Here is a 24,209-nt window from a genome sequence, read left to right as displayed (position 1 = left end):
CTAAAGCCAAGGTACTATTTTACGACTCCCTGATGATCATGGCTTTGCGCCAGGGAGTCGTAAAATACCGGTATTTTACGACTCCCTGCTTTGCGCCGCTCACAGTTTCCCTGACTACGATCGTCATGACACTAGGCATTTTGAACTTTGGCGGGCGCCACATATGCACGTGGGGGTAAGCTATGCATGAAAGATCGGTTTGAAAAAATGAAAGAACCAACAACCGATGTGATAATGTTTTGGGGCACGTAGTTTTTGAACCCTTCACTTCAGCCCTGCCTGGGTCAGCAAAGGACAGGGTTTACTTGACTGTTTTTTTTCAAAGTGTTACTTGCCTTGTGTAATGGTTGGTTTCGTTGTGTAGAAATGGCCACGGAGGCAGTGCAGAAAGGAGTCCTCAAAGAAATGAACCAAGACACGTCGGCCACTTCGGGTGGTAAAAAGAAGCGGCTGTCTGTGGAACGTCTGTACCAGAAGAAAAGCCAACATGAGCACATCTTGCTGCGACCTGATACCTACATTGGGTCGGTGGAAGAGGTTACCCAGCAAATGTGGGTATACGATGAGGGAGTAGGCATGGTGTTCAGGGATGTGACATTCGTTCCTGGCTTGTACAAGATCTTTGATGAAATCCTTGTGAACGCGGCTGATAACAAACAGCGTGATGCACGTATGAATTTGATCAAGATTACTATTGATGCAGAGAACAACAAGATTTCTATCTGGAACAATGGACGTGGTATACCCGTGGAGATGCACAAGGAGGAGAAGATGTATGTCCCGTCGCTGATCTTTGGTCACTTGTTGACATCATCCAATTACGACGACGAAGAACAGAAAGTGACCGGTGGACGTAATGGTTATGGAGCCAAACTCTGCAATATCTACAGTAATGAATTCACTGTTGAGACTGCCTGCAGTGAATCTGGTCGCAAGCTAAAGCAGACCTGGAAGAGCAACATGCTGAAACCCGGCGATCCCAAGATCACTGATAGCAAGGACGACTACACATGCATCTCGTTCAAGCCGGACCTGTCCAAGTTCAAGATGGACTCGCTGAACAAGGATACGGTTGCCCTGATGACGCGGCGCGCCTATGACTTGGCTGGTACGTCACGCGGTGTCCGTGTTGTTCTGAATGGCCAGACGCTAAAATTGAAATCCTTCCGCGATTACGTCAACCTGTATTTGCAATCCAGCCGTGGGTCTAACGAAGATGGTGATGACGATGACAAGCCGTCCAAAGAACCCGTTGTCCATGAAATTGTCAACGACCGATGGGAAATCTGCGTGGCAAGCAGCACTCGTGGTTTCCAGCAGATCAGCTTTGTCAACTCCATCGCCACCACCAAGGGTGGAAGTCATGTGACATACATTGCCGACCAAGTAGTGCAGAGTGTGATGGCTTCGGTCAGCAAGAAGAACAAAGGTGGTGTTGCTATCAAGCCATTCCAGATCAAGAACCACACCTGGGTTTTCATCAATTGCCTAGTTGTCAACCCAACTTTCGACTCTCAGACCAAAGAAAACATGACCCTCAAGGCAGCCAAGTTTGGCAGTAAGTGTGCTCTCAGCGAGGCCTTCCTGAAGAAAGTCCTGCGCTGTGGCATTGTGGAGCACGTTCTCGAATGGGCTCGTTTCAAATCGGAGGCACAGCTGAAGCAGAAATGCCACAGTACCAAGCACAGTAAGATTCGCGGCATTCCAAAGCTGGATGATGCCAACGACGCAGGCACGAAGAACTCCCGAGAGTGCACCCTCATCCTGACGGAAGGAGATTCAGCTAAGGCATTGGCCATTTCTGGATTGAGTATTGTTGGTCGTGACCGGTATGGTGTCTTCCCGCTGCGAGGTAAAGTCCTGAACGTACGTGAAGCGTCTCACAAGCAGATCATGGACAACGCGGAGCTTTCGGCACTGGTGAAGATCCTCGGCTTGCAGTACAAGAAAGACTACAGTGCCCCTGGTGCATTGGAGACGCTACGCTATGGTCATATAATGATCATGACTGATCAAGATCAGGACGGCTCTCACATCAAGGGCCTCCTGATCAACTGGCTGCATTACAACTGGCCATCGCTGTTCCGCCACCCTGGCTTCCTGCAAGAATTCATCACCCCGATTGTCAAGGCAAGCAAAGGCAAAGAGGAGATCTCCTTCTACAGTCTTCCAGAGTTTGCTGGCTGGGTGAGCACTATCGATAGTACAAAGAGCTGGAAGATCAAGTACTACAAAGGTTTGGGTACAAGCACCCACCGTGAGGCAAAGGAGTACTTTGCTGGCATGGAGCGTCACCGTATCCCATTCACCTACACTGGCAAAGAAGATGATGAATGTATCAAGCTGGCGTTCAGCAAGAAGTTGGCTGCAGAGCGCAAGGAGTGGATCACTAGCTGGCTGCAGCACCGGCGTGATCGTCGCACCCAGGGTCTGTCTGAATCATTCCTCTACGATAGCAAGATGAAGTCACTCAGTTACCAGGACTTCGTCAACAAGGAGCTGATCTTGTTCAGCAATGCGGACAATGAGCGAAGTATCCCGTCGTTGGTCGATGGTCTGAAGCCTGGGCAGCGCAAAGTCCTCTTCACTTGTTTCAAGCGCAACGACAAGCGAGAAGTGAAAGTTGCCCAATTGGCCGGTTCAGTGTCTGAGCTATCGGCCTATCACCATGGCGAGGCAAGTTTGATGGGCACGATTATCAATATGGCACAGGACTATGTTGGCAGCAACAACGTCAACCTTCTACTGCCTGTTGGTCAGTTTGGTACCCGCCTGCACGGTGGAAAGGATGCCGCCAGTCCCCGGTAAGCTTTCCCTCTGTGCCCTTCTTTCTTTCTTTTTTCTCCATAAGGAGCTAGTCCAGGAGAGTGCTGTGAACTTGAACACTGTAATTCTTTGTTCTTCGTATTGGTATGTGTGAGTGCTCTGTGCTCATGCAGGCGCGTAGCACCGTCGTTGGCGGTGGTCCGGCCAGGGGGGGTCGGGGGGATCTCCCCGCGGAATATTTTTGAAATTAGGGTGCAGAATCCTGCATTCTGGGCACTTTTGGCATTGTTTTACTATGGTGGTCGTGGTCGGGCGAAAAAGTGGTCCGGCCAAAGCCGGAGCGGCTGCTACGCCCCTGTCATGGTGGCGCTGATGTCTTCCTACAAGTATATGCCAATTTGCTATGTGGAAAAAAGTCACACAGAACTACACTGCTATAGAGCTGGTGTGTTGAAGTGTACTGTAGATATTACCGTAAAAATCAACCCCTGGCTCTAGAGATACATTGTGAATTGTTTTATTTTTTTGTTACTTCATTCGATGTGTGCATGAATGATGCCGAACTCTGCAGCTCAAGATCCAGAAGATGTACATGTACCTGGCCGGCAATGTTAGCAGCTGAAGCCAACTGTGCAAGGCCTACCCTCAAGGATGATTATCCCTTCAAATTATACGAGTAGATGTGTGTGGGACTGTGCCACTGTGTCACTGTGCAGTTTTAGAGGGTTGTGTTGTATTTCATGTATTCCTGTGGTGTTCAGTTACATCTTCACCAAGTTGTCACCGCTTGCTCGGCGTCTGTTCCCGCAGTCTGATGAAGCCAACCTGCGCTTCCTGACTGAAGACAATCAGCGCATTGAGCCGGAATGGTACTGCCCAATCCTGCCCACTGTTCTCCTGAACGGTGCTGAAGGTATCGGTACTGGCTACAGCACCTTTATTCCCAACTTTGATGTGCGCGATGTCTTGCGCCAGATCCGTCGTCTAATCGACGGCAAGGAGATGGAGTCGCTTCAGCCCAAGTACAAGGGGTTTACAGGAATTGTTGCCCATGTGCAGCCGCAGCGGTATGCCATCTACGGCGCTATCGGTCGTCTAAACGACACTCAGCTGGAGATCACTGAACTTCCTATTCGGGTAAGTCTTCATCTGACATCATATTGCAGGTATGTGAATACCGTAGCAAGTAAAACTGTGTTTCTTGGTAAGGTAGGTAGACTCAGAAGTAACGACAACACACACAGGTAGACTCCTTTTAATTCGAACCTCCAACTTCCAGGCCCCAACTTTGAATTACGCTGTACAGTTGGACGTCAACTACGCTACGTGTTTTCGTACAGGAGCTTGCACGAAAAGTTAGTTGCCGCAGCGTGCACTCGCTGCCTGTACCTCTGTGTACGGCTGTGCAGTCAAAAACTTACAAAATTAATCTGAAAACGACTGTTGTTGCGGGTACTATGATATACCGAATACATGTATTGGCCTGTGGTGAGATTTTCCTTATCCGGAACGTTTTCATTACCTGAGCACCTTCCCAGGGCTCGCTGCCCAGAGGTGGTCGGGTAATCGATGTTTAACTGTATTCAAATTAGAGGGAATCTACCTGTAGTAGTGTTTGAGTAATTGGGTAGTGCTTTAGTTCCTTGTTTCGCCAAGATGATGTGTGCTCTCAATATTGTATATCTTGTGTTTGTTCAGTGGGCTCAAAGGGTTTGATATATGTGTGCTTGGTGTATGTGTGCTTGGTGTATGTGTGTTGTTGTTGCTGCTGCTAGTCCTGGACACAAGCCTACAAAGAGGCCGTTCTGGAGCCAATGCTGCATGGAACTGACAAAAGTCCATCTTTCATCCAGGACTACCGCGAATACCACACTGAAGCCACGGTGCGCTTTGTTGTCACTCTGACTCCGGCCAACATGGCTGTAGCCGAGAAGGAAGGCCTCTACAAGAAGTTCAAGCTGGAGAGTCGCATCAGCACCTCGAACATGGTTCTGTTTGACGGTGATGGCTGCCTGCGAAGGTATGACAATGTGGACACCATCCTGAAGGAGTTCTTTGAGTTGCGTTCTAAGCGCTATTCTATTCGCAAGGAGTATCTGGAAGGCCAGCTGCAAGCTGAGTCAGACAAGTTGTCCGCGCAAGCCCGCTTCATCACTGAGAAGATTTCTGGCAAGCTTGTGATGGAGGACAAGCCCATAAAGGAGATCATCCAGTTCATGCAAAAGAGCAAGTATCCTTCGGATCCTGTGAAGCATTGGAAAGATCAACGCAGCAAGTTAGAAGAGGGTGAAGACATCGCTGTTGTTGAAGGGGATGACAGCGATTCCGATGAAGCCAGTGATGCCACCTCTGCTTCATCCTCACATGACGGACCTGACTACGATTACCTCCTGGATATGCGCATGCGCAGTATCTCCAAAGAAAAGAAGGAAGAGTTGCTGCGCCAACGTGACAACAAGAATACCGAGCTTGCCATACTGCAGAAGAAATCAGCGCATGACCTGTGGAAAGAAGACCTCAATGAGTTTGAAGCCGATCTGATTCGCCGTGAGGCCCAGGAGAAGGAAGATTCGCAAGCCGGCCAAGCTGTGCTGGAACAAGCCCAGAAGAAGAGCAAAGCCAAGGCCAAGGGTAGTGGTGGTTCACGTGCCGCCAAATCCAACGCTCAGTTGTCACTTGCCGCTACCAGTACAGAGCCGATGGGAGAGTTTGTACCGCCATCCATCCCTGCATTCACTGATGATGGTCCAAAGGTTCCCAAAAAGCGCAAGGCACTGGGTAGCAGCACAGATGAGACCGCCACTGGCGATGCAATGGATGAAGGCACTGCTGAGGTATGCTAGTATGTGTGTGTGTGCGTGTGGGTGAGTGGGTGGGCGGTTGTGCAAGTGTGCGCATGTGAATGCCAGGCATAACGATAATACATGATAGACATTCTTTATTGCAGTGAATAGCCGTGGCATTCATGTTAGGTCTGTGGCAGATGCAAACAATTGGGTTTCTACAACTTGTTTTGTATCTTTGTCTGTTCTTAGCAGGTGTAGTTATGATGTGTCTGCTTGTGTAGGGTAGGAAGGTTTCTTTGTCTGCACTTTTTGCATGTTTTCCGTTATGGCACTGAATTAACTCGTTGCTATTGGCAAGACCCAGAGGGAATACCAATCAAGTCGATCACAATAGATGGATGTTTCTCTTTTTCTTTTTCTTTTCAGGCCCCTGTAGCTGCGAATTCTGCTCCCAGCAAACCTCTTAGCTTGGCGGACCGGCTTAAGGTTAGTAGAGTGTGGTATGGCTGCCGGGAGAGTGCTGGGACACATCCGACACATGAAACAATTCACGGCAGTTTGGGGACCGGTTCAAGATCAGATCTTTTCTTGCTGCTGACAGGTGGAACACCTTATCCCCTGCCTGCTGTACTGCTACGTCTTGTGCTGATTTTGTGCAGCTGTGCCAGAATTTCATAGGGTACCTTCAACTACCTTGCAATAAGTCAACACTAAGTCTGTATGGATACCTCCACTGTACACGTACATAGAATCTGATGTATCTGTGGTGTACCTGTCGTTCCGTTATCTAGCAACCACGAAAACCTGCACCAAAGAAGGCCGCCAAGGACAGTGAGAGTGATGATGATGATGATGTTGACTTCGGTGAAGAAGATTATTCACCACCTCCGAAGGTGAGCCGTTTGTGAATAATGTGATAATTATATTGTTCAGAACGCTTCCTGAAGCTTCATGTAAGAACCTAATTGTGTTTTTGGCACAGCCACAAACCCTAACCACCAAATCAAAATTGAATACAATACTCACACCACGCGGTGTAATGTTCTCGTTTTACTTTCCCAGCCCGCTTTTAGCAACCAGTGCAGTAATACAAATAGAACTCCCTGACAGAAACCCACTAAGCTTATGCGAGTCATCAGCATGATCATGGCAGATATCCGGACTGCTCGTCCACTGGCCTTCGTTGTACGTAGTACACATCGTACTTTGAACACGTGATGTGAATTTTTTTGCCATCGAGACCCCATAACTTTGATTGCATGGCTCTGCGAGGTTTGCAAACTATTATCGCAGACGACAGAGTGCGCTTCATTTTGAAGAAAAAAACTATAGTTTACGTACTCTTGCCACTCATTAATCAAGCAATGAAGTCCTACTAAGTAAACATTTTGTCTTGATATTCTTCTTTTGGTATTTCAGCGCACACAGAGAGCAGTGGTGAAGAAGCCCGTTGTGCTAGACGACAGTGAAGATGAAGACGATGACTTCATGCAGAACAGTGAAGATCCTAAGGATGACGATGATTTCAGCTTCTCCAACGATGAGGACCGCCCAGCTAAGGTAAGATCAATACTGTGTTGTGCTGTGTGTGTTCTGGGTACAGGTATAGTTCCTCTGCCATGGCCACATTTGCCAACTGCAACTGAGCTTATAATAACTATACTCTTAGTATTGGCAAGAGTACATAACCCCAAGAGTGTGCAACTGCCTGCACAACCTCTATGCTGTGCTGCGACGGCAGAACTTCACATCACGTCACATGGTTCAAAAGGTTATGCTGGCAAACAGTGCAAAGTGACCACAAGAGAGTTGTACCCAAAGCTGGGCTGCGTACAACCCTGTATCTATCATGCACAGAGTGCAAATAATGTGTACGGGTTCATCACGTGATGTGAAGTTCTGCCGTCGCAGACCCCATAGCTGGAGTTGCACACTCTTGGGTTATGTACTCTTGGTATTGGTGGTAGCATTTAGCTCCTGCTGCTACTCTTGCGATCAGAGACCTCCACTATAGACACGTACGTCGAATCTGACGTATCTGGTGTCTTGTGTTTGTGGTGTGTGTGTGGTGTGTCTGTGGCGTACTTATGGTTCTGTTGTCTAGCGGCCACGAAAACCTGCAGCAAAGAAGGCCTCCATTGACAGTGAGAGTGATGATGATGTCGACTTCAGTGAAGACGATTATTCGCCACCTCTAAAGGTGAGCCATTTGTGAATAATGTGATATAATGTTCAGAACGCTTCCTAAAGCTTCATGTAAGAACCTAATTGTGTTTTTGGCACAGCCACAAACCCTAACCGCCAAATCAAAATTGAATACAATACATGTACGAACACACACAGCACATCACAGTATTGATCTTACCTTAGCTGGACTGTGTGTGTGTGTGTGTGTGTGTGTGTGTGTGTGTGTGTGTGTGTGTGTGTGTGTGTGTTAGGCAAGAGATGCATGCACCTCAATCCACGCCGTTTCCCTTTATCTTTGTGAATTGTGTGTTATCAGAAAGCGAAGAAGCCTGCAGCTGCCACAACAAAAGCGAAGGTATGTCCGTCACTTGTGCACATCACTTGACTTGCCACCGACATTGACTCCGTGCCAACCTCATCAGCTTATGGTGTCAATCTTTGTTGTCTGTCCCTTATTAATCCACTGGTACATTGACTCATGCTGTGTTGTTTCTCGTGCTCTCTCAGGTGGTCAAGAAGCCAGCAGCCACAGAAACCGCTCCTGTGCCCAGCAAGGCAGCCGCGACTGAAAAGGTTTGTGAACCCTTTGGGAGCTAGGCTTGCATGGACTAGTGTGCGCTTTGACAGCACTGGTGATGGTTGTGGCAATATGATCTCATGGTCTCCTCTCTGTGCTGTTTTTTTTCATGTTGAATTGACTCTCTCAGAAATTGAAGAAGCCAACCTCATCAGCGTGCGGTGTCAATCTTTTTTGTCTGTCCCTTAGCAATCCACTGGTGCATTGACTCATACTGTGTTGTTTCTCGTGCTCTCGCAGGTGGTCAAGAAGCCAGCAGCCGCTCCTGTGCCCAGCAAGGCAGCCGCAACTGAAAAGGTTTGTGAATTATTTTGTGAGCCAGGCTAAGCAGGCTTGCATGGAGTAGTTGCCAGCGCAGCGCTTGCGCCACAGTTTTTTTTGGACCGTGTCCAGTCAGTTGGCTTCTTTGACAGCACTGGAAGTGAAGTGTGACTGAGCGCCGTGTTCACAGACTGTACTCAGGCAGGCCTCACTATTCAATCATGTGCGCGCAACAAATCTCACCTTGCTGTGCTGGATACGGTGTACATTGCCAAGCTGAAACCTGAACTGTGTGTGCAAAAGAAGTACCGGTATGTGCGAAAATTGTCACTGTTTTGACATTGCAGCACCGTGGTCCCGACTGTTGTTTGATAATACGCTCTTTATTGATTGTTTCAGTAAACATGTTTTTCCTGATATTCTTCTTTTTGGTATTTCAGCGCACACAGAGAGCAGCTGTGAAGAAGCCCGTCGTACTAGACGACAGTGAAGATGAAGACGATGACTTCATGCAGAACAGTGAAGATCCTAAGGATGACGATGATTTCAGCTTCTCCAACGATGAGGACCGCCCAGCTAAGGTAAGATTAATACTGTGTTGTGCTGTGTGTGTTCTGGGTGCAGGTATAGTTCCTCTGCCATGGCCACATTTGCCAACTGCAACTGAGCTTATATACTCTTGATATTGGTGGTAGCATTTAGCTCCTGCTGCTACTCTTGCGATCAGAGACCTCCACTATACACGTACATAGAATCTGACGTATCTGTGGTGTCTTGTGTGTGTGTGTGTGTGTGTGTGTGTGTGTGTGTGTGTGTGTGTGTGTGTGTGTGTGTTTGGTATGTCTTTGGTGCACCTGTCATTCTGTTGTCTAGCGGCCACGAAAACCTGCACCAAAGAAGGCCTCCATTGACAGTGAGAGTGATGATAATGATGATGATGTCGACTCCAGTGAAGACGATTATTCACCATCTCCAAAGGTGAGCTATTTGTGAATGATGTGATATAATGTTCAGAACGCTTCCTGAAATTTCGTGTAAGAACCTAATTGTGTTTTTGGCACAGCCACAAACCCTAACTGCCAAATCAAAATTGAATACAATACAATCATGTACCTAGAACACACACAGCACAACACAGTACTGTAAATCATATTATCACATGGCACGTGATTGTTGCCCGTACTCCAGCGAATCAGCACCTTTTGCGCCGCGGGCAATAATATGCGATATTGCCCGCAAACAAATAGTTTATTTGCCCGCAAAAAAATTGTTTATTTCAGTGATCGCGTGACTACGACGACTCTGTAGACTGTACGACTCTACGACGAGTCGCATTGTAGCATTGAGACGAAGACGGAATTCGTTTTGGAGATGGACGCCCCGGCAATGGACATGGCCTCGGATGTCTGCCGTGTGGTGCTTGCAGGGATCATTTGTTCAGTCATGTTGGCAGCCTGACCGTCGGTAAGCTTGTGGATAAGATTCAGTTCTGCTCGATGTGGTACTGTGATCACAAACAATTATTTGAAATAACACAAATTCAACTCAGCAATACAGCACGTGCCTTCAGTTTCAGATCCTCGCAAAGTCACTGCCTTTGTGTGGTCTTCCTGTGCCACTCAAAGCTCTTACCAGGCTCATCTGTCCTGAGTCCTCTGCCTTCACCTTTGCTTGAACAACAAACACAACAATTCAGGAATATTTTGCAATGAAAAATACAGCTATCTGGAGCTGAAAAAAAGAAGACAAATTGTCCTCAGAATTACACACCAGGGAGTCGTCAAATACTTGCAGTACTGTATTTGACAACTTCCTGATACACATGTAAACATGAAGAAACTCTTCGTGGTAGCACTCTTAATTTTCAACTGAAATTATGATTCTGCTGTGTTTTATTGTGGTTGTCATGTATATTGCGATGACGATGCCGTGCCGGCAATTTTTTTCTGTCTCCGTCTTTCAGTACTGTATACTCTCTGATGGTCTGTAGCAGACTTTTTGTTAGGGTGTAGGAGAAATATCTTCATTTTTCCTGTTTTGATAATAATAGCACATCAATATACATTGTGGTCATAATCTGTTGGCATTTGGGCTAGTTTCAACAGCAGCCCAATGGTCTGCTCTGTGGGCCATGTGGTAAATTTGTTATCGCATGGTTGCTGCGGGCCTTATGGCATATTAGGGAGGTTTCGCTCTACGGAATTACGTATGAAAATAACGTAGGAACTGCACGGAATTTTCATACGTAAAATCAGAGCTGTTGGGTTTCGCTCTACGTGATTTGGCCACGACTGCTAAACATGCGTTGTTGCTTTGGAGACGCGTTGGCTACATGCGCCCACCGTATGCACCATGAACCGAAACCGCGGTTTCCATGATATTATGCACGTGGTGTACGGTGTGTGTACCTTGTGTTTCGCGCGGCTTGAACGTTGCCATGGACAAATGCGGAAAATGCGAAAAAATATTTCAAAAAGTCCTACGGAGGACCCAACGTAGGAAACAGCTTTCCTATGGAAATCCGTAGAGAGATTTACGTATGAAAGTTGCCCTCGCTCCCCGGCGCGTACGACATACGGATTTTCATACGTAATTACGTAGACTGTCCCCGGGGAAAATTGCGATTCCGCGGCCGCGTTTTTTTCCGCGTTTTTTGCTGTTTTTTAAAGACCGCGATTTTCCCGCGATTTTTTTGTTGCACAACACGTACACACAGTTCACTGTTCGGTCAGCAACGTCTCATCGTGGCGGCTTTTTACTCAAATATGACGAGTGCTTACACCAGAGACTTGTAACTGATTGATTTCACTACATACTCACTGAAAATTGCCACACATCAATATTATTCACTGCATATTTACCGCAAATTCACCGCAAACTATGCCATATTATGCCGCGTTTTTCCCCGCGTTTTTTGCGATTTTTTTCCGCAATTTTCCCCGGGGACAGCGTAGAGCGAAACCTCCCCTATTATTGCCCCTCGGGCCTATGACCCTCGGGCTAACCTCTCGGGGCAATAATATGCCATAAGGCCCTCGCAACCATGCGATAACATATACTTATTTTAACGACCCGCAAAGTTAACGATTTTCTGATTTTCGAAGGTTAACGGTTTGAAAACTTAACGATTTTCTCAGACAGATGCAATAATACTTCGAAGTGCTAGGAATGCTCGTCAAGGACATTCGTTGTTGTCCATCACAGTAAACCAGGAACGCCGCTGCGACATGGTGTTGAGAAACAAGACATTGATCTCAGGAGAATAAAGAAATTGAAATTTATCCAGCGTATTTAATAAAGAGTGTAAAAAATTCCAATTTTTCGATCTCCTGCCGCTTCGTCAAAATTTATCTGAGAGACTTCGGAGTTATTGGAATCGACTGCTGAGCGTCTCTGCTACCATCTAGATCTTTCGATTGTTGAATTCCGTTGAGAATTGACCGAGTTACGATCCGTTGAACACGCGCTGCATGCCATAATGTGAAATGATCGATTTCAATCGTGCGAGGCCCAAATGCATACGACTTTTGCTAACGAATTTTAAAATAACGACTAATCTTTGCTCGTTAACTCGTTAAATTTACTTGTTCGTTACATATTCATGATTTACAGTATTCATCTTGCCTTAGCTGGACTATCAGAAGCTGAAATCGTCGTCATCCTTAGGATCTTCACTGTTCTCAGAGGTCTAGCCAGGATTTTATGCCAGCCGGCCAACGTTCTAGTGAAAATGCATCGTTCTGGGGGCTGTGCCCCCAGACCCCAGTCACATATCCACACAGACACACACACACCACTACAAATCTTTCATTGCAGCTTGCATCTCCTTTCGCTTCGTCCAATTATGGACATTCATCAGGCAGTTGTGACAATGTGATTATAGGTAAACAAAATATGAAAAAGGACGCAAACAGCTACATGAGCATGGATCATGTGCTCACCAACGTCATGTCTGCAGTGTACATTGGTCATCTGACAAGACCCAGCCACGAATGGCCCACAATATGACAGTCCAGAGTCTGTAGCTGTCAGTGTCACAGCCTGTACACCACCGGAAGCAGCGAACCATGACCCGACCTGTTACCAGTCCTGGTGATGTCCTAGATAGGACATCACGGAACCCAGCATGCCCCAGCATACATACTATGCTGTTCCCATAGTGATCGTGACACGTGACTCAAAACTTTGTGTCGCGTCCGAGGAAGATGAACATGTCGCACTCAAAACAAACGCAACGAAGGCCTTTCGTCTCAAAAGTAATTAGTTGTCGTTCTCCTGGCGGCTTGCCTCAAGCGAGCCGAGATTCGCATCTTGCCGCTTGCCTTCACGAATTTTATTTTCCTCGTGGTGGAGTACGCCTGGACAAAGGAACTGGCAAGCGAATCGTTTTGGTCGCATTGAAAATTGCAAGTGCACAAGAGGATTGGCGAAGCAATTTGTGTTCGCACTTTCAGCAGAGCAGTAGCTGCTGCTGCGATAAAGTTTTTACTTTCGCCATTGGTTTCAGGCAGCAGAAGGATCTGGCTGAAAGCGATGGCGATACGTCCATGACCACCACGTCCTGGGTTGATATCCAAGAAAGACCGTCCAAGGTCCAGTTTTAGCCAAGAGCTGTCGTATCCAAGAAATCAAAAACGCCAACAGCAAGCTTTGGCCAAATAATATCTTCCAGGCAGTAATTTACAGGGTAACGGGCCTAGCGCCTGCTGCCTCGTCTTCCTCCTCTGCATGGCCAGGTTTGGGGCGAAATGAACGCACGGGGCGTGAAGAAACATTCCAAAGGCAAAACATTCAAAATAATAGAACCAATCGTTTCCAAAGAAGCGGCGCGTGGCTACGAGAAACCCCACATGAAATCCCCAAACGAAAACGGCCATTCGGTCGGGTATTCGATGGAGAATCGAATATACACTACCTCAATCCCCGCCGATGTCTGATATTCTCCGCCTATTCCCTCAAACTTGACCAATTCGGAAAGAAATCCATCGCCATTACGATCGTGCATCCTCCACATACATTCAGAAATGCTCACGCAGCACTTCTTTTCATCGCGTGTGCGCGACCGACGCTTCCATGACAACTCTGGGACAGGTAACCAATCAGACTCATTCAGAGTGCGATGTCCTAGATAGGACATCTCCCCCCCCCCCCCCCCCCCCCCCCCCCACTGGTTACATTTTACTGGCACTCTGTGACGTACTCAAGTGCATACTCAAATGCATTTGAGCTTGAGTGAAGAGCTAGCACTGGGCCTGAGTACTGGCTACGTACTGTACATACCCACGCCTAGGATATGGGTTGTACTCCACCATCTCGACTCAAGTGCTAGTGCAGTGCACTACAGTCTACTACAGTCTACATGGTGACCTCAAGTGGGTGACTGGGGCCAAAATAACCTTTGGAGCTGTCTCAGACGGCAGGTCGCCTTCCCAGCCAGCTTTGGCTAGGTCACTGCTTCTGCATGAAGTCATTGTCTTCATCTTCACAGTTGTCTAGTAAACGGGCTTCTTCATTGCTGCTCTTTGTGTGCGCTGAAATACCAAAAAGAAGAGTATCAGGAAAAATGTTGAATAGATTCTTGGTTGGCGGGAAGCAAACCAACACACGAAGAGCAGAAACCATAATATTAGTTTCGACTAGGCCTTTCATACCATTGCTGGTCAAGTCGAATACAGTGGTGATTGAAGCCGCAGCAAGCAAGTCCTTATAACCGGCACTTTGGCGATCAGACCAGTGACAAAAGTATCACCTAAAAAAGCGCTAGTGGCGCCAACTACATAGTGAGACAATCAATACGGAGCATACTAGTATTATCAAACGACAGTGGGGACTACGGTACTACAATGTCAAAACAGGGACAACTTTCCCACATACTTCTTTTGCACACACAGTTCGGGCTTCAGCTTGACAATAATATATACCGCCTCCAGCACAGCACGGGGAGATTTGTTGCGCGTACACGCTTGGATAGTGAAGTGTGAGTGAATGCTGTGTTTGCAGACTGCACTCAGGCAGGCTGGTGACAATGCCAAAACAGTGCCTGGTGGTTCAGGCGTAGTTGCAGCTGCTGTGTTGTCAAACACCTGAATGTCTTCTTGAATCAGTGGCTGAGCCTCGACATTCGCGAGGCTGAGAACTTATGTATGTAAGCTTTGAACTACGTGGGAATGATTCTTGAAGGGATTCCCAGCTGCATCCCTGCGAATGGTTCTGGAAGGGATTACGAACTGCATCCAGGCGCTTGTCTGAAGATTGCAAAACATATGTTTGCAGGGCAGACCATGGACGCTTTAATCCTCACAGGAACAGGACGGTGCACTATGGCTGACACTGTGAAACGGCTCAGTGGACTTGATGTGTCCCTGGTTCCCATGTTTTTTTGTGGCAACAAATAGGGCTGTGTCCCTCTCGTCCTTATGTATGCGTGTGTGTGTGTGTGTGTGTGTGTGTTAGGCAAGAGGTGTATGTACCTCAATCCACAACTTTTGCCTTTATCTTTGTGAATTGTGTGTTATCAGAAAGCGAAGAAGCCTGCAGCTACTACAACAAAAGCGAAGGTATGTCCATCACTTGTACACATCACGTGACTTGCCACTGATATTGACTCCGTGCCAACCTCATCAGCTTATGGTGTCAATCTTTTCTGTCTGTCTCTTAGTAATCCACTGGTACATTGACTCATACTGTGTTGTTTCTCGTGCACTCTCAGGTGGTGAAGAAGCCAGCAGCAGCAGCAGCAGCCGCTCCTGTGCCCAGCAAGGCAGCCGCGACTGAAAAGGTTTGTGAACCCTTTGGGAGCTAGGCTTGCATGGAGTAGTGTGCGCTTTGACAGCACTGGTGATGGTTGTGGCAATATGATCTCATGGTCTCCTCTCTGTGCTGTTTTTTTTCATGTTGAATTGAATCTCTTAGAAATTGAAGAAGCCAGCAGCAGCAGCAGCAGCCGGCAAGGGAAAGGTATGACAGCTCTTACTCCCAGATGTTGCTGTGGTGGTCTTGCATGATGATCTCCGTGTCCCCTTGTCATGCTGGTTACTCCCAGGTGTTATTGGGGGGGGGGGGGGGGTGTTGCTGTGGTCTTGCATGATGATCTCTATGTTCCCTTATCCTGCTAGTTACCACCAGTTGTTCGTTGTGTTAACTGTCAGTCATGTGACTCGTGTCTCCTGCTTGTTTCCTGGAAGCTCTGTACAGCCGACTACTGATGTCATGAACACCAGTGTGCAGGAGAATTAGTTCTGTATAGCAGATACATACCTACCACACGCCATGCCTGGCATACGGCCCGTGACTGCATGAGTGCACTTGGTTTACATGCTCCCCTGCAAGATATGATTTGATATAAACAAAAAACGGCTCCCTTTAAAGTTTAATTCTGTATCCGTTCAGACAGTGACATGGACAATGGTTCGCTAATCCCAAAGGGCAAGCGGCGGAACTTGTATCTGCCAAACGGGGTGATGAATGTGGTGAGGTGTTGAGATTCGTCGGCGAGCGGAACCTGCCAGAACCCCTTCTTCGTATCCAGCGTGGAGAACACAGTCGCTCCCGATATCTTAGCCATCGTTTCCTCAACGGTCGGGAGGACAAATGTCTCGCGCTTCACGCCTGTGTTTAGCTTCTTCAGGTCTACGCAAATGCGGACGTCACCATTTTTCTTCCGAACCGCCACCATTGGTGCACACCACTCCGTCGGTTCTGTGACCGGTGTGATGATCCCGGAATCCACCATGTTCGTCAGCTCCTTCTTCACCTTTTGGAGCAGTGGGAATGGTACACGCCTGGCCACTGGGCAGTGGTACAGGCGAGTGCCGGGTAGAATACGTATCAATACTGGTGGTCCGGTCATACAGCCAAGTGGAGGTGCGGGTGGAGCGGAGACGTTGTGAACTCCTGGCTGCACAAAACCCATACGGAAAGAAGCTTGTCGGCTCAACAGGTTCGAACCCGAGGCGGAGAGGACATGGACATCATGCGGGAAGAGTTGTCCGTTGGTGTCACAACTTAGGACTATAAACTTTCCCGCAATTGTCAGTGGTGTGCCATCGGGTCCCAGGAGTGCAGCTGCTGGCTTCTGGAGCGTGGGGGACGGGACTAGCGTGCTAAACGTGTCCGCGTTCATTACGGACGTGTCCGCGCCAATGTCCACTTTGAATAGTACTTCAGTGTTCCCTATCGGAATGGAGCGCATCCAAGGCTCATCAGGCAGCTGGTCAGTTGAAACGCCTCCCATAAACAGATATGCGCCTGTGCTGATGCCTGCAGTTGGTGTAGGCTGCACTGCATGCACCAACTTCTGGCCTGCTCCTGGTTCACTGGCTAGCCTACTAGGCTTAGTCAAGCATACCCTGCTGAAGTGGCCTGTTTTCCCACAAGAGGAGCACTTCTCGGACCGTGCAGGACATTCACGGCGTGAGTGGGTCGCTGGCCTGCCACACCACCTGCAGGACGCATCATCCGTACCAAACGACGTAGACCTACAAGTCGAACTAAACTGCTGTGCCCGGCCGCCGCTGTTGGCCTTGGCAGTGCTGATTCCGGCTGCCTGAGGTGGCGCAGACACTTCCAACTGATGGCGCTGCGCAGCTACTTGGCGATGAACCTGCTCGTAGTTTCGAGCGTATGTGGCTGCCTTGGCCAGGTCCGGCTTATCGAGAAGTTGCAGCTCGAGTGTCAACTTATGATCAATGAGGTTAGCCATGAAACGATCACGGATTCGCTCGTCCCGGGCTCCCGAGAAGCCACATTTGTCTGCGATACGATGCAGACGACGAAGATATTCGTCAACGGATTCCGATGGCGACTGGATCGCCCGCTCGAACATAGTTCTTTCATGTACCACATTCGACACTGGTTTGAAATGCTCGGACATTTTCTTGACCACCTCGTCAAACTTCTCCGCATCGCCGGCGTGATCAAACTTCAGTTGTTTGTGGACTACTGTCGCCTGTGGTCCCATGCTGTAAAGGAGAGTGGCTGCCTGGACATCCTCGTCGTCCTTGTGCAGTTTAGTAACTTTCCTGTACTGCCGAAAACGATCGAACCAGTCATCCCAGGCAGAGGGATCGGCGAAGTCAAACTGACATGGTGGCTGAAATCGAGACATACTAGTGTTCTACAGTGGATCAATACGGAGCTCTCGTATGTAGATCCTGTTCAATGCGCCATGTAGCAAACTCCTGGGCTAGGGTTTACCAACATCTTTATTTACAAGACAAACAACCGAACAGCTAGTAGAAGTCCGAACAAAGAAGTGAAGTGAGTAGAGCTACAAGAAGCAACATAGGCCCGAGTCCCCAAGTACTCGTCCGTGTATGGAAGGATGGAAAGTGTGGAGCGTGCGTGCGTACAAAGGGGTGCACCGACCGTTCATGCGGGGTTCATACAGACGTGTGAAAGCAGCACTCACGTACGGTACATGCAGAGTTCATGCAGAGGTGTGAAAGCAGCTCTTACGCACAGTTATGAATACAAGAGAGACAGAGAGAAAGCTGTGTACAGTTATGAGTATCATTACGTTACAGTGATCAGCTAAAACCGACCTATAGCTTTTGCCGAAAAAATGAAGAAAATCATGTTTTTCATGAGTTGCGCTGAAATGGTCCTTTTCAAAGAAGAAAGAAGACGGCGTTGCTGATGCGACTCTCGTGTACTCCCAACACAGCTCGACATCAAGTGGTTCTTCCGTATCTCTCTGCAAAGCTGTACAGGATAATCAGTTGTGCTAGGCTACGTACACAAGTGCTGAGCTGGAAGCGCTTGCAAGTTGCAATGCAAATAATTCACAACTTCAAACAGCGATCGATCGCACTTGGTTGAAGTAATTATTTGTTGTATGGGTAGTTAGAATAGCTCGTCATCGCAGTCGCGAGTTTCCTGGAGTTTCCAAGGCCAAGCAAGGACTTCTCGAAGCTGAGGACCAGTTATCTCGGTCTCGGCATAGCGACTGGCTTTGATGCCAACTCAGAAATGGCTGGTCCTTTCTCTTTACTTACTCCTATTGGCTTAACATCCGAGTTGTAATAAGCACACCTGATGAGCCGTCACCAGCGATGCGGCGAAACGTACGTAGTGTGACAGTACTTGCTATTGTAACTTGTAAGTAAACGTTTTCCTGAAATTCTTCTTTTTGGTATTTCAACGCGCACAGAGAGCAGCAGTGAAGAAGCCCGTTGTTCTAGATGACAGTGAAGATGAGGACGATGACTTCATGCAAAACAGTGAAGATCCTAAGGATGACGATGATTTCAGCTTCTCCAACGATGAAGACCGTCCAGTTAAGGTAAAATCTATACCGGGTTGTGCTGTATGTGCTCTAGGTACTACCTCCGACAAGCGAAACTTGGCGCGTTTTTTGATATTTTTGTGTTGGTACCACAACTTACTTCACAAGGCTGTGAGGTACGACCTACTTGTAGCTCCATGCAACCGGGTGCAGGAAGCCAACCGACGAGCTGGTGAAAGGCACATGGCTCAGACTTAGTCAGAGGCAGGCCAGTCCCTCGTGTGCCAGCCCAACAGTCCGCGCATCCATTCTGTGAAGGAGAATCGTCGTGCTTTCGCGTTTCAATGCAAAACCAAGGAGTTCTCTCTCTCTCCACTTGGTCACTCCGCCAGCACAGAGTCCATACGTCCATGCCAAACAATCCTAGCGTCTTTCAATATCCCCCAGAGCGATGAGTCTCTGGTGGCTAAGGAAAATCACCAGGAATTGCTGCAGGCAATTTTGGACAGTTGGCGAGAATACCCGGCAAAAAAGTTGGAGTCCAGGCGCGTGTGATGTGGAGGTGTTGCACAGTTCTTACCACGTCAACCTGGATAGTGGCGGCGGAAATGACTACCCTCGACACCATGGCTAAAGCACAGCACACAGGAGCGACACCGATCACAACAGAGGTACTTGCTGCAACTGAATCCGCTCTAGTCGCACTTTCCTCTCAAAACAGGGACAATTCCTCTCCAGAAGAAGCTGCGATCTCTGAATCAGAGGAGAGTGATTCAGCCTAACTGATATCTCTAATGTCCTTGTTGAGCAATACAAAGTTGTATTTTGGTGAGTCAATCATTAGTTGTGATTGTAAAGTGTGAGTTATTTCGAGTAATTTGAAGTAAAAAACGCGCCAAGTTAGTTTCGCTTGTCGGAGGTAGTACATGACTGTATTGTATTCAAATTGATTTGGCTGTAAGGGTTTGTGGCTGTGCAAAACAAAACAAAAACATTAATTTCTTACATGAAGCTCCAGAAACCTTGAGTAATGAGTGGCAAGAGAACATACACTTCAATTTTGTTTTGGCGGATTCCTCAGAGGCAAATTCTGTGTGTGTGTGTGTGTGTGTGTGTGTGTGTGTGTGTGTGTGTGTGTGTGTGTGTGTGTGTGGCAAGAGATGCATGTACCTCAACCCACCTTTCCCTTTATCTTTGTGAATTGTTTGTTATCAGAAGGTGAAGAAGCCTGCAGCTGCCACAACAAAAGCGAAGGTATGTCCGTCACTTGTGCCCATCACTTGACTTGCCACCGACATTGACTCCGTGCCAACCTCATCAGCTTGCGGTGTCAATCTTTTTTGTCTGTCCCTTAGTAATCCACTGGTACATTGACTCATACTGTGTTGTTTCTCGTGCTCTCTCAGGTGGTGAAGAAGCCAGCAGCAGCAGCAGCAGCCGGCAAGGAAAAGGTATGACAACGCTTACTCACAGATGTTGCTGTAGTCTTGCATGATGATCTCCGTGTCCCCTTGTCGTGCTGGTTACTCCCAGGTGTTATTGGGGGGGGGGGGGGGGTGTTGCTGTGGTCTTGCATGATGATCTCTATGTTCCCTTGTCATGCTAGTTACCGCCAGTTGTTCGTTGTGTTAACTGTCAGTCATGTGACTCGTGTCTCCTGCTTATTTCCTGGAAGCTCTGTACAGCCGACTACTGGTGTCATGAACACCAGTGTGCAGGAGAATTAGTTCTGTATAGCAGATACATACCTACCACACGCCATACCTGGCATACGGCCCGTGACTGCATGAGTGCACTTGGTGTACATGCTCCTCTGCAAGATATGATTTGATATAAACAAAAAAAATGACTGCCACACGGTTCAATTGGGGTCGTATCATGTGATTTTAAGGCCCTTGGTGTGGATTTTTTAGGAGATGAAGAATACTAGAATATTCGATCGGAGAAAATCAGAGTACTCGAACTCGGGATCTCAACGCCAACTTTCAACCTAGTTAGGAGTGGAGTCAACTGTACTGTATTCAGCGAATTTCCTATGCCTACGAATCCATCCCTAACCCCAGCTTGTCCGCTTCTCTTTGCTTTCTAACCACTACGATTTACTGGTAACATAGGCTCCTGCAAAGAAGGCTGCGCCCAAGGCTGCACCAAAAGCCGCACCGAAGGCTGCAACAAAGGCAAAGGTAAGAAATTCCATTGTTCCCCTAGCGTGTGATGTGATTAGATCAACAGGTGCAAGTGGAATCAAGAGTAAATTATACTCTTATAGAAAAGAAAAGTTTACTGCATTCCCAACTCGTCACAACCACGCGCACTCAGCCGAACCACGAAGCATAAAAACACCAGCACAGCAAGGACACTTCCGTTGACAGATAATATTTTTCCACACCTCCAGACAGCTGTTTTGCTCCCTGCCGGAGCTTATCAGTTCCGTCAGGGTTCTTACCCAAAGATGCACCAGGAATATCCTCCACAGTTAAGCTGTGTTCACAACTGGCGCGTGGACGCGGTACGCTTGCGGTTTGTGCGTGCCCAAACGCGCGCTCAGCCTTTCACAAAAAAACAGCTATCCGAGTCGTATTTAGCGCATGCGACACCTTCGAGTACTAATTTTTTGACCCCGCCAGTCAGAGTGACTGGCATGTACGCTGGTACGCGCCTGATACGCGCTGAAAATTCCAACATGTTGGAATTTCCATTTCGGCGCGTTTCCGTACGCATGGCACCCCAAAAGCCAGCAAAAATACGCACAAACGCGTGCTTGCCTACCCATAAATTTCATATGGCATTCAATTGACCATCATTTTGGTGTCTCTCAATGGATTTGAGTGAAATATTGACCACACACTCCTGCCACTATGCTGGCCCTCTGGACATGATTTAAAAGTTCTTGCGCCTCACTGACAGGCTTTCCAGGCCGGAAAAACTCAAAATTCCGGCATCGTGCCACGGTGTGCGAGCCACCCAGGAGCCCAAAAAATGCATTTACAATTTTTTCACATCTTCTTGCCCATTCTGTTCGTGCGCGGGATCCAAACCTAAAACAAGTCCAAAAGCAGCCATGGGTGGTGGGGTAGGGCCCCTCAACGTGGCCCTGGAATCTGTCACAACGGAACGAGTGGGCGTTCTCTCATAGACTCCCACAGACCCAAGTCAATTTTTGAATTTTTTTAGGTTTAGGGTGTGCTACGAGGGCGTACCTTTGATACAACATCCAGTGCTGGGACCTCCACAGCAAGCCATTGCCACAGCGCTGCACACCAAATCCAGGATACCCTCAAAAATCGGCAAAGACTACCGCTCACGTTCCACTACTGCCTAGTACTGACTCCTACCTGACTTCTTGACACGACTCAAACTTGCCAAAGTCACGAAATCAGTGTCAACTACAATAATCAAGCCACATATCTGCAACGTCACGAGGGTGCTGGCAAAAGTCCTGCTGCACGGCGGCGGGCTTTGCCCGCAGCCGTGCAGCCCAATACGTGGCTAAAAAAAAACGTGATTTTTTGGACTTTTTTTGGACTTGGAGCAAAATTCTGCACACTTTCGCGTGTTTCCATGATACAAGTTGCGCACGGTCTGCTCAGATTCAAATACAGTGCTGCCAACAAATGGCAGCGTGCAACAACAAAAATCTTTCCTTGCAAGGGCACATTTTCGGCCATAACTCTTGAACGGCTTGTCAGATCGAGACAAAATTTTCAGAGATTTTGCAGCTATTCATGCTCTTTCAACTGATGTAGCACTCATATGAATTTACGGATTCGATTTTTCAGCGAATTTTTGGGTAGGCTGCTACCTTAAGCACTACAGTCAGACCTCGCTTATCCGGTCCTCATTTATCCGGATCCCTCGCCATCCGGAAGAAAATTGTTGGTCACCGATTTACAGCAATGCTATGCACACACACAGTGTGTGTTTTCGATTATCCGGTTCCCTCGCCCATCCGGATATTTTTGTGGAAAACGGATGTGTGCGGTTAAGCGAGGTCTGACTGTACTTCCATACTGGAGTGAAAGGAAGAGAAGACCACTCTGTCGCTGCTACGAAAACGAAAACAGCTCGTCGAAAAGACAAGACTTCCTCCTTCCTTTATTCTTCAAGTGGCCAAAGTTCAAAACTGCAAAGAAATCAAAACCACACTGCAGTGCCCACATTTCGGCAAGCGCCATTGCGCGATGGGTCTATTGGAACTTTCTGCACCTGAGCCTTCCAAGCTGGAAGGTTGTTGGTTTGCGCTTCATAGATGTGTTGGAACTAGGTGTCAGGTCGTCGAATGTCTCATTATCCTTGTCCGTTGTGTGCCTTTGTTGTCGCACTGGCTGACTGTGTATATCTCATTACCTTGGTGGACTATTAGTCATAACTAGTACTAGTAAGTAGTAAGTTAGTAGCCTGTATTTTACTCAACGACTCTCTCTCTCTCTCTCTCTTCTCTCTCTCTCTCTCTCTCTCTCTCTCTCTCTCTCTCTCTCCCTCTCTCTCTCGTTCCACTGTCTCATGTTAGCCCAAGCCCAAAACTATCGAGCTAAGTGATGATGAAGATGATTCATGGATGAATCAAGAACCGTCTGTGCCAGTGACGTCACCAATGTCCCGTATCAAGCGTTCCCGCCAGCCTGTCAAGTACAGTTTTGAGGAGTCTGACGACGATTTGTAGATTTGTACTCGATGTGGTATTGTGTTCCCTCGGATTCTCAGCATCTGTGTGTGTATGAATGTTTTTTTTTGTGATGCAATTTTTATGCTGCTGGTCCAGTGTACATTGGTTTGGGTTGCATGTTTTCTGCACGTCATAAGTATAAGAAGAGTCATAACCCGATGTTGTTTTCACCTAACCATTGTATGTTTTTATTTGCACGACTGCCGGATAGAGATCCTCAAACTCCACGCTGTGTGTATGTAAACAAAAATAAGATTGTTCCTTTTTTTTGTTGGCAATGACATTATTATTAGATTGAATCAACATTAGGATTTCACGTATGAATATTTACTAGAGTTTATCGCGTTATAGTTTGCTTTGCCTTGCTCATAGCCTGGCAATGAATGCTTCATTGCAAAAACTAATACCGGTACATGTACATGTAACTAGCCAGCTGCATCGCCTTACAACGAATGCTGCATTGCGAAACTGATACCTAACCAGCTTGCTTCAGTCAGTCTTGTAGACTACCTTCATATGTGGCACAGTATTAAGGTTAATAATTAGCAATGCTCCTATTCTGTGCACGCAATCCAATCTTTTCTTCTTCTTTAGAAAATGAAAGAAGCACTGATAGAACTTCAATCTATCCTAGGCAGAACACCCAAAATAGACTGACTTAACCCGAGTGAATGTGCATTGTTGGATCCTTAGCGATTCGTGTGGACGCGCGAAAACGAATTTAAACGATACACATGTGAC

General features: G+C 47.5%; 1 protein-coding gene across 3 annotated transcripts; it reads left to right on the top strand.

The window, feature by feature from the left end:
- Positions 1 to 240: 240 nt before the first annotated feature.
- Positions 241 to 24,135, top strand: LOC135806479 (DNA topoisomerase 2-alpha-like). 3 transcript variants are annotated; one of them, XM_065320668.1, is made up of 20 exons: positions 241 to 2,804; positions 3,528 to 3,903; positions 4,542 to 5,600; positions 5,979 to 6,038; positions 6,344 to 6,445; positions 6,972 to 7,112; positions 7,657 to 7,752; positions 8,056 to 8,094; positions 8,247 to 8,312; positions 8,557 to 8,613; positions 9,018 to 9,158; positions 9,451 to 9,555; positions 15,096 to 15,134; positions 15,287 to 15,355; positions 15,490 to 15,534; positions 18,728 to 18,859; positions 20,018 to 20,056; positions 20,209 to 20,253; positions 20,917 to 20,985; positions 23,313 to 24,135. In XM_065320668.1, exons 1-20 carry the CDS (start codon positions 367 to 369, stop codon positions 23,463 to 23,465), a joined length of 5,271 nt encoding a protein of 1,756 aa, XP_065176740.1. In that variant the 5' UTR covers positions 241 to 366; the 3' UTR covers positions 23,466 to 24,135. The 3 variants fall into 3 exon arrangements, with proteins under 3 accessions (XP_065176740.1, XP_065176741.1, XP_065176742.1); XM_065320669.1 differs by lacking the exon at positions 8,557 to 8,613; XM_065320670.1 differs by lacking the exons at positions 8,557 to 8,613; positions 9,018 to 9,158; positions 9,451 to 9,555; positions 15,096 to 15,134; positions 15,287 to 15,355.
- Positions 24,136 to 24,209: the final 74 nt, after the last annotated feature.

The sequence above is a fragment of the Sycon ciliatum genome, chromosome 1, assembly GCF_964019385.1.
Source record: "Sycon ciliatum chromosome 1, ocSycCili1.1, whole genome shotgun sequence".
Taxonomy (NCBI): Eukaryota; Metazoa; Porifera; class Calcarea; order Leucosolenida; family Sycettidae; genus Sycon; species Sycon ciliatum.
This window is presented reverse-complemented; position numbering and strand designations above follow the sequence as displayed.